We start from the raw sequence: 15,107 nt of genomic DNA, 5'->3' as shown, positions 1-15,107 counted from the left end.
ATACAGCCTGTGTGGCTGGAATGCAGGGGACAGCGGGCAGGAGTGTGTAAGGTGAGGCGGGGGGGCCATGCAGAGGCTGGCTCAGGCCCCTGTCTGGTCATGACCACCAGTGACACAGGTGACACTGTCCTTTCAGGTGAAGGATCAACGTCAGGGCTGGCCACAGCCACAGGGAGGCCTGGCTCCTTTGTCCGCTGCCTCTTTCAAGGTGTGTTTATTTAAAACAATGTTTTTGTTTGTTTAATGCTTATTTATTTTTGAGAGAGAAACAGCACGAGCAGGGAAGGGGCAGAGAGAGAGGGAGACCCAGAATCGGAAGCAGGCTCCAGGCTCTGAGCTGTCAGCACAGAGCCCGACACGGGGCTCGAACTCATGGAGTGTGAGATCATGACCTGATCCGAAGTCAGACGCTTAACCCACTGAGCCACCCAGGCGCCCCAAGTGTGCTTATTTTTAAAGAGGGGCCCTGGCAGAGGAGACCCACTATCCAGCTGGGCAGGAGGGAGACAGAGCTGTTAATTTGGGGGAGGGGGCATTCAGTCCTGGGGGGTGGGGTCACAGTTTGGGGCAGAGTGTGGCCCTGGTCAGGGACATCTGTCTCTCAGTGGGCACTCGGATCCCTTCCTGCCCCAGAGACGTTGCCAAAAACCCATCAACAATAAACGACAATCCCTCCCCTCCCCCAGGATAAAGACCAGGGCCCCAGGGGGACTTGCACTTGAATGAGGTGAGCTTAAACAGAATCCTCATCACTGCTTCCGTGTGGAGAGAAGGTCCCCCCTTGCTCGCGGAGCCGCAGGATTGTTCAGGTGGTCGGTGACAGAGATTGCAGTATTTCGGGCAGGAAGGTTTGTCTTACGTACGCAAGCCTAGAAAGGCAGAGGAGCGGCCTCAAAGAGCCTGACTCAGGGATGGGGACCCCACTGTGACCCTGCCCTGCATGTGTGGCTCACGTGCCTACAGCATCACAGGGGTGGGGGGTGGAGGGCCCTGCCTCCCCTCCCCCTCCCCCCGGCCACCAGGTTGGCCCCTGGTGTCCGTCCTATCCCGAGGCCGGGTCACGCGTGCACCCTCCTGTGTCGAGCTGTGCTGACGTCGGCCCCACCACCGAGATCTGGTGGCCACGTGGCCCTGGGAGCTGGCTGCAGGCCCGGGTCCCTGGCCTCCCGGCTGTGCTCAGGGCTGGGCCACCTTCCCAGAGAAATGAAATGTAAGCAGAGTCTCCTTGTCAGGAAACGGAGGCCCCGAGAGGGGGTGGGAAGCCGGGTCTCCTGCCGAGCGGCCTTCTCCCCGAAGCCAGCACGCTTCTGTGTGTCGCTGTCAGAACGGACGACCCCGCCCACGAGCTCCCCCCTTTGCCCATTGAGCCACCGGACGAGGACCTTAGCTCGCCTCCTCGGGGTGAGCTGCAGCCTGATGAGTCTGGGGGTGGTTCCGCACCTCCCCGCCGGTGCGCGGACTGGTGTCCTCCAGGTGACAGCGGGAGCAGGGGACTCACGCGGTGCCGCTGGCGCTCCGAGCTCCGTTAGGTTTCTCCGAGGCATCGTCCCCACGGCTGCCCAGGCCCCACTGATTGGTTTCGATTTTCCTCTGTGTTGGAGCGATCCAGTTTGAAGCGCGCCTTCTGAGCGCCTTGCGAGAGCTCTAGGGGCTGCGGTAGCCCTGGAGACCGGCTGGTGCCAGGCGGAAATCCAGCTTGAATTAGTACCTCGTTGCTCTGAAAGGCGGGGGCCCCCTGTCTGCCCGGGGCGTGGGCTCGGCCACCCGGAACGTGACGCGAGCGCATTTTGGGGCACCGGCCGCGCGCAGGCCTCGGCCTCTGCGCGTCCCTGGCAGGGGTGGGCTCGCTGCGCCCACCGTGAGCGAGCCCCGCACCTGCTCCGTACTGTGGGCAGGCAGCGCCTGGGGTGCCTGTGCGGGGCTCACCCAGGTCCCTCCCTCCACCGCTCGGCCCCACCCCGCCCAGCAGGGTCTGCAAACGTCCGCTTGCAGAGAGACAGATGGGAGGTTGTCTAGCCTTCATGGGGACTACTCCGCTCTGCCCTTGCAGCCAGAGAAGATCGTAAACGGGTGGGCGTGGCCGGGTTCCAATAAAGCTTTATTTACAAAAAGCAGACCAGAGGCCAGATTTGGCCCCCCAGGGGTTCACTGCCCCCCAGTCTGTGGCACAGACTCCATGCTCTAGATCCGAGGTTTGTATCCTTTCTGTCTTCTTAAACTGTTATTGGAAAAGAAATGCCAATGGCCCAATCCCCCCGGGGACCTTCCGCACCTGTCAAGACTCTATATGCTACAGACCGGTAGGAAGGCACAGGACCTAGGTCACTTGTCCCCTCTTAGCTCGGTGACCTTGACATGGGCCCAGCCTCGTCCCGTTGTCTGAACAAGGGCTTTGATGGCAACAGCTCTCTTACCAACGCCAGGATTGTTCCAAGAATTAAATGAGTTACGGGGCGCCTGGGTGGCTCAGTCGGTTGAGCGTCCGACTTCGGCTCAGGTCCTGATCTCACGGTGCGTGGGTTCGAGCCCTGCGTCGGGCTCTGTGCGGACAGCTCAGAGCCTGGAACCTGCTTCAGGTTCTGTGTCTGTCTCCCTCTCTCTCTGCCCCTCCCCCCTCCCCCGCTCCTGCTCTGTCTGTCTCTGTCCAAAAATGAACACAAGTTGAAAAGTCACAAAGAATTAAATGTGTCGACACGTGGGAGAAGGCCCCGTAAGCTGTGACGTGTCACCTGAGTGTGCCCGCATTTGTCACCGGGTGCAGAGAAGAGAAAATTGGGCAGAGAACTTGCCGCTGGGAACAGGCCGGGGGTTTATTGTTGCCTGTGCCATGCAAACGCCCCTTTTAGGTGTTGGGGTCTGCTTTTTGCCGTCTGCTCTGTGGAACGAAGTGCCCGGTGCCCTGTGGCTCTCTCCCTCTCGGTGCTGCCGGCTCCTGAGCCCTGTCTGTGCTGAGTAACAGCCACGAGAGGAGAAACACAGATCTTCCGTGACACTTTACCCAGGCAGCCATGAAAAGTCTTCCTGCCAGTTGGTGGAGAGGGTCCCCTTTGACAGGTGCCATGTAATCGAAGACAGGTGCTTTGTGGCTGCAGATTCCCTGCTGCAGAACACACATGTAACCCTGACGAAGTGAGAGGGAGAGCCAGGAAGGGGGGCCACATCACGCGGGCTGTTCGTGGGTGCTGGCGGGGGGAGGAATTACAAATAAAATTCAGTGGAGACTGTTCCGCTGGAGAGGCTGTGGCCGTCTGCAGCCTGTGACTCCATCCCTGGGCATCTGGCCGTTAAGGAGGGCCCTTGAGGCCCAGCCTGGACGCGAGCCAGGCGAGGGGCTCTGTGTCTCCGTGGGCTGGTTTCAGACTTGGCCACGGCCGCCAAAGGGAGAGGAGGAGTTGCCCGCACTCCCTCTTGGTGGAAGGCGCACTTTCTCTGGTTGGCGTGCGTTTGGTAAGTGACGCCCACAGCAGGCAGCACTTGGCTTAGGTTCAAGTCAGTGCAGCAGACCAAGAGGTCTCCGCGATGGGTTGAATCGTATTAACCGCCCCCTCCCCACCCTACAAAAGATGTCCTGACCCCCAGGGCTTGTGAATGTGACCTTATTTGGAAATAGGGTCTTTGCGGATGTGATTTAGATGTAGGTTAGGATGAGGCCCTGGAGTGGGGCGGGTCCCTGATCCGATCGGGTTGGAGAAGAGAGACGTCACACAGGGGCAGACATAGAGGTGAGGCAGCCACGAGCCGCGGAGCCCTGGGGACTGACAGTCACCAACAGACACCAGGGAGAGGGAGGAAGGACCCTCCCCGGAGCCATCAGAGGGGGCACGGCCCTCCACCTTGCTCTCAGTCTCGGAGCCTCCAGAGCCGTGGGTCTGTGTTAAGCGCCCTGGTTTGTGGTCCTTGGTTATAGGTGCCGTCGTAGTCTCCGTCTGGCCTCGGACCTGCTGACTGCCTCAGTGGGTCTCCAGCCAGGGTGGTCGTGAGTGAATTTGAAGGTCCCACGTGGACGTCGGGGTAAGGCGCTGACCCGGAAGCGCTCCAGGCCTGGCCGCCCCCCCCGAGAGGCGGTGTGAACGCCGACCAGGCAGGGGTCCAGGTGGGTCTAGGATCCCGAAGAGGCCGAAGGACGTCAGACTCCCCCTCCTCCCCCCAGTCCCAGATCCCCCGCCCCTTGGAAGTATGGAATACGTGTGTTACGAAGAGCCGGGAATCTTTTCTTGCAGGGGTCCAGAGAGTAAATATTTCAGGCTCCGCGAGCCATCTGGTCGCTGTAGAAGCCGTCAATGATGCCGCTGCCGCGTGAAAGCAGCTGTAGGCGATGCCTAAACGTATAGGTGTGGCCGTGTGCCAGTAAAGCCCGTTGCAAAAGTAGGTGTCGGGCCAGATTTGGCCCACTGGCTGTCCTTTGCCAATCCCGGGTTTTTTTTTTTATTATTATTTTTTAACTTTTATTTATTTTTGAGACATACAGAGACAGAATGCAAGTGGGTTAGGGGCAGAGAGAGAGGGAGACACAGAATCCGAAGCAGGCTCCAGGCTCTGAGCCGTCAGCACAGAGCCCGACGCGGGGCTCGAACTCACGAACTGTGAGATCATGACCTGAGCCGAAGTCGGGCGCCCGACAGACTGAGCCACCCAGGCACCCCAAGAATTTCCTTTCTTTCTGAAGCTGAATCATATTCCGCTGTATGGATGGACCACATTTAGCTTATCCGTCCGTCCATGGACGCTTGGTTAATCATGCCGCTGCGTCGCAGCGTATCAGGTAAGCGTCTGACTCTTGGTTTCGGCTCAGGTCATGATCTCGCGGTGCGTGAGAGCGAGCCTCCCATCAGGCTCTGTGCTGACAGCATGCAGCCCACTCCAGATCCGCTGTCCCCGCCTCTCTCTGTCCCCCCCCCCCCCCGATCTGTCCCTCCCCTGTTCTCTCTCTCTCAAAATAAAAAAATAAGCTTTAAAAAAAAAAGGAAGGAAAACCTGCCACCACATGGATGAACCTTGAGGACATTATGCCAAGTGAACAAGTCGCAAACGGACAGACAGTGTATAATTCCGCTTCTGCGAGGTCCCTGCGGGAGCCAGATTCCTAGAGACGGAAAGCAGGTGGGGGCGACAGGGGCTGGGGGAGGGGGGGATGGGGAGCTGTTTCATGGGGACCAAGTGAAGGTGAAAACGTGGAGGTGGACGGGGTCCTGTTGTGTCACCATGGGAACGTACTTAATGCATCGGACTGTCCACTCAACGGTGGTGAAAACAGTAATTTTTCTGTGAAGTGTATCTCACAATTTAAGAAACCAAGGGAAAAATTTATTCCCACGCCGTGTGTGTCCCCGGGACTCTTGGGATCGCCCATCTGCGCGGCTCAGCTCTGGGATGTGGCCACCCCGCCTCTTTGCCCCAGTGTGTCGGGTCCTGTGCCAGGAGCACGGTGACTCGGGGCTGGGGAGCACCTGGGCTGAGTTTTGACTTAGATGGAGAGCAGGTGGCCAGGGGTGCGGATGGCGATCTTCCCCTTCTGCCCGTAGCGTCCCCTACCTTCTCATTGGACAGATTGCCCTCTGAGCCCTGGTTTTCCCATCAGCGGATGGGCATAGCCTCGGGGTGTCAGGCTGATTTCTAGAACACAACCAGAGACATCACCTGGGAAGCGCTCCGAAAGGCAGGTCGGCCGAGAGCCAGCACTGGGGTCCTTGCGGGGCCATTGGTGGGAGAAGTCAACACATTTAAGAGTAAATGAAATTAGGGGATTTGTGGTCATTGGCGGCGTAAAGGATTTTCTGAGACGCGCCATGTACCGAACAAGACCTAGCACGTGGTGGCAGGCTCCCTAAATACTTGTGAGAAGGCAGGATAATTTTATGAGCCAGTCGAGCCATATATAATGGGATTATTTGGGTCTCAAACTAATGAAGTGACTGTAGGGCAGGAGCAGCTGCTAAAAATAATCTGGGCTGGTACAAAATCCAAAGACCGAGAAGAGGCTGGTGCTCAGCCAGGAACGAGGCCCAGAGGGAGCTGGCACACGGTGTCCCGGGAGCCGTCCGAGGGCCCGTGTGGGACCACGGTTCAGAGCCTGGACTTACCCGCACTCTGAGCAGACCTGTCTCAGGTCTGCCTTGGCCGAGCTCAGGAAGTCAGCGGGTAGAACCGAACGCACACCCACTTTGTGGCTTTAACAGCGAGAAGCGCGGCCGGGGTCCCGAGTCTCGGTCCTCGGCCCCCGGCGCCTGGGGTGTGATGGAGCGGGGGGGAATCCGTCCCTCCTTGCCTTTTCCTCGTGTCTGGTGGTTCCCACGGTCCTTGGTGACAGTCGGCTTGTAGACACGTCACTCCAGTCCCCACCTCTGTCGCCGCACGGCCACCTGCCCTCTGTGTCTGGTTTCCAGACTTTCCTCTTCCTCTCAGCACACCAGTAGTGACCTCTTCCTTTTTGTTTTGTGATTTTTTTTTTTTTAACGTTTACTTGTTTTTCAGAGAGAGAGAGAGAGAGCATGAGCAGGGGAGGGGCAGAGAGAGGGGGAGACACAGAATCCCAAGCAGGCTCCAGGCTCCCAGCTGTCAGCACAGAACCCGAGGCGGGTCTCGAACTCACGAACTGTGAGATCACGACCTGAGCCGAAGTCGGACGCTCAACCGCCTGAGCCACCCAGGCGCCCCTGACCTCTTCTTAGTAGCACCTGCAAAGGCTCCCTCTCCAAGTGGGGTCACGTTCGGGGGTTCCAGGTGGGTACGAATTCTGGGGGGACGCCATGCCTCCCTACAGTACCCCGCACTTAGTACGTGCCTCAAAGCCGTTAGTTATCATTACTGTGATTATTTTCATGGACGAGGGTTGATGACGATAAGCCATAAGCCCATGGTTGATCATGTTTTATCTTGGTGCTGCACATTTGGAGGTTGGTCTTGAAGTCTGTTCTTGGTTCTGAAGGGAGAAGGAGAGTTGGTCTTTGTCTTTTCATTTGAAAAAGACCATGGAGCTGTGTCTGCCCGGTGCCCCCAGCTTACAAATCGAGAAGCCTGTTTATATATTTACTTATTCTTATTTTTAATGTTTTATTTTGAGAGAGAGAGAGAGAGAGAGACAGAGCAGAAGAGGGGCAGAGAGGGAGATCCAGAATCCGAAGCAGGCTCCAGGCTCCGAGCTGTCAGCCCAGAGCTCGATGGGGGGCTCGAACTCACGGACCGTGAGATTGTGACCCAGGCCAAAGTCAGATGCTTAACCGACTGACCCACCCAGGCGCCCCTCGATAAGCCCTTGTAGATTCACTTCTGCTTTATAACTTCATTCTCTACAGTTTTTTTTTGAGGCATAAGGTAAACAGCAGTTTCTCCTGACATCCGCTCCTTTAAAACAAACACAGCTCATTGGTGGCCTTGGGGGGACTTGATGAGCGGGTATAGTGTCTCTTTCCTGTGTTTTATTTCTTTTAATTTTTATTTATTTTGAGAGAGAGAGAGAAAGAGAGAGAGCAAGCAGGGGAGGGACAGAGAGAGAGGGAGAGAGAATCTCAAGCAGGCTCCGCACTGGCAGCGCAGAGCCTGACGTGGGGCTCGAACCCTCAAACCGCGGGATCGTGACCTGAGCCGAAATCGGGACTTGGACCGTTAACCGCCTGAGCCCCCCAGGCGCCCCTCTTTCTTGTTCTTCCGGGAACAGGGCTGGCCGTGGGTGTTGGGCGTAAGTTCAGAATGCCATGTACTCGGTGTTGATGGTGTTGTGGCTGAAAGAGAGGCTGTCACACGCCGCCTTCCTCGCAAAAGTCTCACTTGGCTTGTTTGACAGCTAAGGAGGTGTGTTGTCGTTTGATTTCAAACAGCGCTTGTCATCGTCGGGGTGCATTCACCCAGCACGCCGGAGGGGCGGATGTGACAGTCCTGGGTCGCGTGTTTCCCACGGCAGCGCTCTCTCTCCTGCTTGTCACCAAAGGAAACCGTTTTCTCCTGTTCTGAGAAGGTGGGAAGGATTCAGAAACGAAGGGTGGCTTCTTGCCCGGGAGTTTGCTGGCTGCTTGTCACGGGGTATCTCTTGCTTCCATGGCTGGGGAGTGGGGAACTGCTTTTAAACGGAGACTTTGAAACCGTTGAGCAGGACGGGGGCGGCTGGGTGGCTCAGTCGGTTAAGTGTCCGACTCTTGGTCTAGGCTCGGGTCACGGTCTCACGGTTTCGTGGGTTCGAGCCCCGCGTCGGGCTCTGCGCTGACAGCTTGGGGTTCTCTGTGTCTCCCTCCCTCTGCCCCTCCGCCACCCACCCTGTCTCTGTCTCTCTCAAAATAAGTAAACTTAAAAAAATTGTTTTTAAATAAAAGTCGAGCAGGACAGACTTCGGCTGAGCTGGCAGTGAGAGAAATGGGTGGTGAGAAGGGTGGCTGGATCTGGGCGGTTTGGGGCTCAAGTCCTGGTGTTTCTGGCCCGGGCGTGAGGACACCGGACTCTGCGTGAGTTGCCCCCCGTGGGCCGGTGTCATCTGGGGACACAGTGCCTGGACAGAAGTCGGGATGAACCCGGCTCCCTCGGGCCTGGACCACGAAGGTAGAGTTTGGTGTCACTCGGGAAGAGGGGTTGAGGAAGAGCGAGACAAGGGGGGAAAGAGGGTGCCGTTCCTTTCTGGAATACAGTCAGTTCACGGTTCTTACGTCCTCCCCACAAACGCTCGTCAGCAGATACGGAACCGCTCTTGGGGGGGGGGGGGGGACACAGGGCTAGGTTCCTTGGGGCATCTGGTCACGGTGTTTTCACGAACTGATGAACGTGTAGCCTTGTTTTACGTGTGCTCCTGTTTAAAGAAACCTTATTTTATATTTTTGATTCATTAAAAATTTTTTTGAATGTTTATTTTTGAGAGAGAGAGAGAGAGAGCAGGGGAGGGGCAGAGAGAGAGGGAGACACAGAATCCGAAGCAGGCTCCAGGCTCCGAGCCGTCAGCACAGAGCCCGACGCGGGGCTCGAACTCACGAACCGTGAGATCATGACCTGAGCCGAAGTCAGAGGCTGAACTGACTGAGCCACCCAGGGGCCCCAGTTGGTTTCCTTTTAAAAGCTAGGTAGCATTTCCTTTCGTGACTGACCCCTGTTGTTTTTGTCCCCCTGGGAGCTGAGCACCAGCTCCGGGAATCTGCTTGGCTGACTTGGTGGCACAGAGGCGCTGACAGGACCCCCCCCCCCACTCCTGTCCCAGGCTTTGTGAGCAGGGGACGCCCCATCTGCCTGGGCGCTCGCGGTCTCCTGGCGGGAGCTGGCCAGGGCCTTCCTGCAGGAGCTCCGCTCAAGCTGAAGCGGCATCTCCCCGGGCACCGGTGCCATTTGCCGTCCTGGCCACGGGCGCTCTGTTAATTTTGGTTTTCCAGGGTTGTCCTAACAAAGCACCATAGGCCGAATGGCTTAAACCACAGAAACTTACGTGCTCACAGTCCTGGAGGCTGGAAGTCGGAGGTCAGGGCCCGTGGGATTAGTGTCCGTCCCTGGCCTGCAGGGGGGTGTCCTCCCTCTGTGCGCACATCACTGGCACCCGTCTCTCTGTGTGTCTGAATTTCCTCTTCTTATAAGGACACCGGTCAGGTTGGATCGAGGTCCACCCATGGGACCTCATTTTACCTTAATCTCCTCTTTAATTTTTTTAAACTTTTTAAAATTTATCTTTGAGAGAGAGAGAGACAAAGTGTGAGCAGGGGAGGGGCGGAGAGAGAGGGAGGCACAGAATCCGAAGCAGGCTCCAGGCTCCGAGCTGTCCGCACAGAGCCCGGCGCGGGGCTCGAACTCACGGACCGCGAGATCATGACCTGGGCCGAAGTCGGACGCTCAACCGACCGAGCGACCCAGGCGCCCCCTTAATCTCCTCTTTAAAAGCTCTGTCTCCCACCACGGTCACGTTCTGATGTCCTGGGGGTGAGGACTCTGACATTTGAATTCTGGGGGGATACAGTTTAGCCCATAGACCCCCAAACACGAGAACCAGCCTCGGGACTGCACTGGCTTCGGGTCGCTCATAGTTGCTGTCCCAGTTCCCCGGTGTCACCTCTGCGTGAACCTCGGTTTTGTACCGTGTCTGGTGGGGGGGGGGGGGGGGCGGCTGGGCGGCCCTGGAGGCTGGGATCCCGATGCCCGTGACTGCTCGTGGCCCTTGCCAGCCGGAGGCCCAGCTCCGGACGCCCGTGTCCCCGCTGGGCTCACGCACTTCTGCCTGAGCAAACCTGGGAACTGGAGAACGTACTGAGCGGCACCTGCAAGGAAAATGTGTTTCCGGGAGTTGGGAGTTGCTTCATCATCGTCGCAAAGAAGAGCTAGTAGCTAATAGTGCTTCCCGGTGCCAGGTGCCGTGTGAACTCGCCTATCCCAGTGACATCCCCACTCTCTAGATGTGGAAACGCAGACACGGGGCCTGTCCAGGTCCCCCAGCTCAGGAGGGGGTGGGGGGGGGCAGGCGGGCCCGGCCTTGAAACCAGATGGCGTGTCCCGTGGCCAAAGCGGGGAGAAGGCCGGTTTCTGTTTCTGCTTCGCGTCTCCCCATTGCGGGCTGGCCCCTGGTCCTTCCGTCCCGGGAAGCCAGGAGGCACCACCCAGGGCACATCGACCAGCCTCCACAGTCTGGCCGCGGCTCTGGCTTCGGCTGTCTGTTTCTGGTGTCTGATTTCTGTTGTCGTGGAGACGGGGTGACAAACATCGTTGGGGGCCAGGATGCAGCCTGGGGCGCCGCGGGCCTGCCCCGTAGCCAGGCCTCCGGCGTCGGGCCGAGATCGGAGGCTTATCGGAGGCCCCAGCCTGCCGTGGTTTTTCCCAGAGCCAAATAAACACGAGCTGGGTCACACCGCGGGAGTGGACTCTGTCTTCCTTCCTTCTCTGTGCCCCGTGGGTTGGTTTTCCCGGAGCAGTTTCCTTGCCCACGAGGCCGTTGGCAGTGAGGATAGAAATAGCTCTTTGTGGTCGGCGGAGTTCTATCGTCGGAGAGCAGCCCCATCCTCTGGGCACCCCGATCCCTCACGGGCCTTCCTCAAAGCCCTAAAGAGGCCCCTTCCTCAAATTGCAAGTCATGCCGTCCCCGCCCGTGTCCGTATATGAACGTGACGCGTGCCCCCTGGCTCCCCGCCGGGTGCCTGCTGGCCTCCCGCTCCCCTGCATTTCTGACGCCTCCTCCAGCCGCACCCCCGCCTGGCCAGTGAGTGCCCCCCGTTTTCTGACCGTTTTCGGCAGGAGTTAAACCCAGGCTGGCCCTTACCCCGTCCCTGCTTCCTGGGGCCAGGGCTGTTCAGACAAGGGAGGGCCCCGGGCTGGAGGGACTTTTGACTTTTCCTGGGAAGGTGTGAGGACGGCGGGGTAGGAGGGTCCTCGGGAACCTCACCTCGGCCCAGATGGACGGGCGCCAGCTCTGGGCATTGAGGCGTGTGGGACGCTTCCATCCCTGGGTTTTTGGGCCCGGAAGAGTGGCGCTTGGAACGTCTCGAGGGATGGACGGATTGCCACCAGGCTTCTTTCATGGGCTCCCCGATGTGACGGGTTTTCCTGCAACGACCTTCTATTTCTGTCTTCCCCCCGTAACTGGCTCTTCCCGTCGCCCCCGGATGAGAGATTCATCCTGTGTTTTCTTCGGCCACGGCAGATGGCGGAGGAGTTTGTGTCGAGGGCGTGGGGGTGCGCCCAGCTCTGCCCTCATCAGCACGATCATGGCAGCTGGTAGCGGTCACTCTGATGCTGTGTGTTCCCACCTGAGAAACGGAGAGAGGGGGACAGGCGAGGTGTCTCGTGCCAACCTCGTAACCTCGCAGTTGAGGGCACCGAAGCCCGGAGGGGCCGAGTGCCCCACCCGAGGTCACACGGCGGTTGAGACCTGGAGTCGGGTTCGTCTGGAGCTCTTCTCGCCGGCCACCTCCCTGGGGCCTGGAGGGGGGCGGTGAGATGCCGGCTGTTCAGATGCTCCTGTGCCTCTGACAGCGAAAGACAGCTCCTTTCCACCCACCTGGTGGAGGAGAAGCCACGTTTCTCTTGGACTCTGCCCGCCGTATCCTTACAGAAAAGGAGCTGATGCTCAGGTGGGCAAGGGAGGTCCCAGGCTGGGGCGCCTGGGGGGGCTCAGGCGGCGAAGCGTCTGACTCTGGGTTTCGGCTCAGGTCGTGATCTCACGGTTCATGAGTTCGAGCCTCGCATCGGGCTCTGTGCTGAAAGCATGGAGCCTGCTGAGGGTTCTCTCTCTCTCTCTCTCTCTCTCTCTCTCTCTCTCTCTCTCCTTTCTCTCTGCACTTCCCTGCTTGCTCTCGCTAAATCAATCAATAAATGAACAAACTTGGGGGAAAAAAAAAAGAGGTCACAGGCTGATTTTTGCCCGTGCCTTGATCACGGGCTTTTTGTGGGCGTGTGGGGACATTTCTGGAGGGGAAGCCAGCAGTTGAGGGAGGAGCTTAAGGAGACTGAATGCAGGGGGCTCTGTGCTTGCTCATCTGCCGCCCTTCAGAGACCCAAGGCCTTACCGTGAGGAGCAGAAAGCATCTGAACCGGGCCTCTGGCTCTTCCCGTGCAGGGGTGGGCTGGGGAGGGGTGGGGGGAATGGGTGGCTGGTGGAGGGGCATACCCAGCCACCCTCCCCTCAGGCTGTCAGGGGACCTTCTTGCCCCTTCTCCCGAAGTGCCGGGTAGCTGCCTTCCCTGTCTGTTCCCTGGGAGAGGCACGAGGCACAGGAGCACAGTCAAGGCTCTGAGAAGTCCTGCAGAAAAAGTCCCTTGTTTAGCTCCACTTCCCCCACTCCTTCCTCTGCTTCCTCGACCCTGGCTTAATTCCCGCCAGACCTGGGAGCGCCCAGGTCCATGGAGCCCACGTGGGGACCAGAAATGACGGGGATGAACGGGCAGGCATCTTGCTCACCTGGGCCCCACGGTATTCCCATTTTCTCGGGGTCTGCCGGGCGTCCCAAAGCTAGTTTAAAGCTGTGCTGAATGTACTCTCTGCCGGGAGCATACGGTGGCCGAAGGAGGTGGAGGTCCGTTAAACTCTCGGTTAGGAAAGGGGCCCCGGGCTCCCAAAGCTTGGGGACTGACGGGCGAGTACCCGGCTCCGCGGCCGCCTGCCCGCACGCCCCGCAGCCTGCTCTGCTTTGCACCCAGAGGCCTTTTCTGGAACGGTGCCCGACACCAGCGTGTCTGTCCCCTCCTGAGGCTTGTGGCCTGCTGCGCATGCGGGCAGGGTAGGCGTGACGGGGCTCAGGGTAGCAGGTGCGCATTTATTCTGGATGCTCAGCTCGTGGGACGGCGGCATACAAATCCCGGCCCCTCTCTTCCTGGTCCTGGGGCCTCGGCCAGTCCTCTCTCTTCCTCGTCTGTAAAGTGGGGATAAGGGAGGTGGCCTGCCTCACGGCACTTAGACCCCCCACGGCCATCCACGGGCACCCGGAAGGCACCGCTCTCCCCGTGTCGCTGCCTGTTGTCGTCTCGTGTTCTACCTCCCCTCTCCCTCCTCCCTACCTCCTCCCACCCGTGGGGGATCCAGGACCGGGAGAGGTTTCTAAGGTTTCTTAACTGCCCGTGACTTCCCCCTGACTGCTGCGTCGTGGGCAGCACTTTGTCTCTGGGGAGACTTGGTTCCGGTAGGAATGTCAGACTTGGCTGCCTCTCCTCGGGCAGGTCGGCTGTGTGCAGAGCCTCCGGTCCCCGGTCTGCAGCGGCAGGGGGAGCCCGAGTGAGCTCGTGGAGGAGGATGTTGGGGGGCGGGGGGGGCTCCCCATAGACAGACTTCCTTCCTCCGCGGCGCGAGGTCCGGCCATCTCTGTCCCCACCCCGAAGGCCGTCGCTCGCTGCCCTTGCGGGTGGGGGATTTCGAGGTGGGGTGGAATGGGGCAAGGCAATGGGACCTTGAGAACGGAGAGGTGGCAGTTTGTTGAGCGGGACTTCACCGACATCCTCTCTGCCCGGCTTATTAGCCAGCCTCCTGCTACAGGAGGTCCCAGAACAAAAGGACACACGTTTCCCACTTGCTGGGAACGTGGGGCCGGGGACTGGCACCGTCTCCCCGCCAGCCTTGTGGGCCAGGGTCCTTCAAGACTCAGTCCCAAGGTTACCTCCTCCAGGAAGCCTGCCTGGACTGCCGCCCGTTCCCTCTCCGGTCCCTCCACCATTTGTGTCCTGGACGCTGAGGCCTCGGGGCAGGGCCTATGTCTGCGTCCTTGCCCTGCCAGGCCTGGTTGCTGGTGGATGTCGCTAGGGGTCACCGGGTGAGTAGATGAGCAGAAGTAAACTGAGCCCAGTCCCCTCGCGGCTCAGCTGTAACTGTGCATCGAAAGCCAGCCTTCTTCTGTGAAGTGGAGGAAATATCGACTGAAAGTGGACGAACACAGGTGTGCCTGCCCTCCCCACCCCCTGACCGTTAACCCCTGTCTGCAAACAAAGGGGGGCGAGGGACTGAACCGCGTCCCTCAGTTTCTCCAAACGCAGATGTTCTGTGCAGCTGGGGAAGCAGGTGCGCTTTGAATTGGGGTCTGCTGGGCGGAAGTGGGGGTCACCCCACTCCCACCCGCGGAGGCCCGGGAGGGAGCCCCCCTCGGAAGGGGGGCCGCAGGCCGTGGGGTGACCTTCCCCACCCCTTCCCCTCCGACCCGACCTGCTCACCGCCCCACGCTCAGCGACCCCTCAAAACTTCGTGCTAAAGCCGTGCGGTCCTGTCGCCTGTGCGGCTGACTGCGTCAGCAAAGCGGACAGAGGGCGGTCGTGGGACCGTGACCCCGGGCTGGGTCGGGGGAGCGTTCGACAGCGGCTGTCCCGGCCGCACACTTGGCTGGCGGGTCCAGCCGTCCCTGCCTAGCCCCTGCTGTCACCATCGTGCAGAGCCTCACCCTGCGGGAGCCGTGGCTTCCTTGGGGACGGAGGGGGCCTGGTTGCCGGGACAACCAGAGGTGAGGGGGTGGGAGGCCAGGCCTCCGGCAAATGGCTGAGCCTCCCGCAGCCCCAGAGAGCGAGCGAGTGAGCGGGCGCCCCAGCGGGGAGGGCTGATCCTGGACCGCAGGGCACAGTATCCGAGGATCCCTCTCAGCACCTCCCCCCTAGGAAGGGGGTACGGGATGGGGGGCGGCAGGCGTTACTCGCTGCCTCCTCCCCCGTGTCCCCACCGCCCCCCAGCTGCCTGGCGGGGCCGGGGAG

General features: G+C 59.6%; 1 protein-coding gene and 1 long non-coding RNA gene across 2 annotated transcripts in view; one reads left to right on the top strand and one right to left on the bottom strand.

Moving 5' to 3' along the window:
- Positions 1-433: 433 nt before the first annotated feature.
- LOC121040202 (uncharacterized) lies at positions 434-9,325 on the bottom strand. The gene is made up of 3 exons (XR_005795183.1): positions 9,314-9,325; positions 6,157-6,159; positions 434-1,346 (listed from the first exon to the last, which is right to left on the bottom strand). It is a non-coding gene; the product is annotated as an uncharacterized LOC121040202 (long non-coding RNA).
- A 1,748-nt stretch (positions 9,326-11,073) lies between these two features.
- PARVB (parvin beta) overlaps positions 11,074-15,107 on the top strand; it is a 74,881-nt gene continuing 70,847 nt past the window's right edge. The window contains exon 1 of the mRNA XM_040490596.1: positions 11,074-11,146. Coding sequence (XP_040346530.1) covers position 11,146 — 1 coding nt within the window. The 5' untranslated portion in view covers positions 11,074-11,145. The remainder of the gene's footprint in view (positions 11,147-15,107) is intronic.

The sequence above is a fragment of the Herpailurus yagouaroundi genome, unplaced genomic scaffold (genome assembly GCF_014898765.1).
Source record: "Herpailurus yagouaroundi ecotype Mexico unplaced genomic scaffold, PumYag 182, whole genome shotgun sequence".
NCBI lineage: Eukaryota > Metazoa > Chordata > Mammalia > Carnivora > Felidae > Herpailurus > Herpailurus yagouaroundi.
The sequence above is the reverse complement of the archived record's forward strand: the minus strand, read 5'-3'. Positions and strand labels throughout refer to the sequence as shown.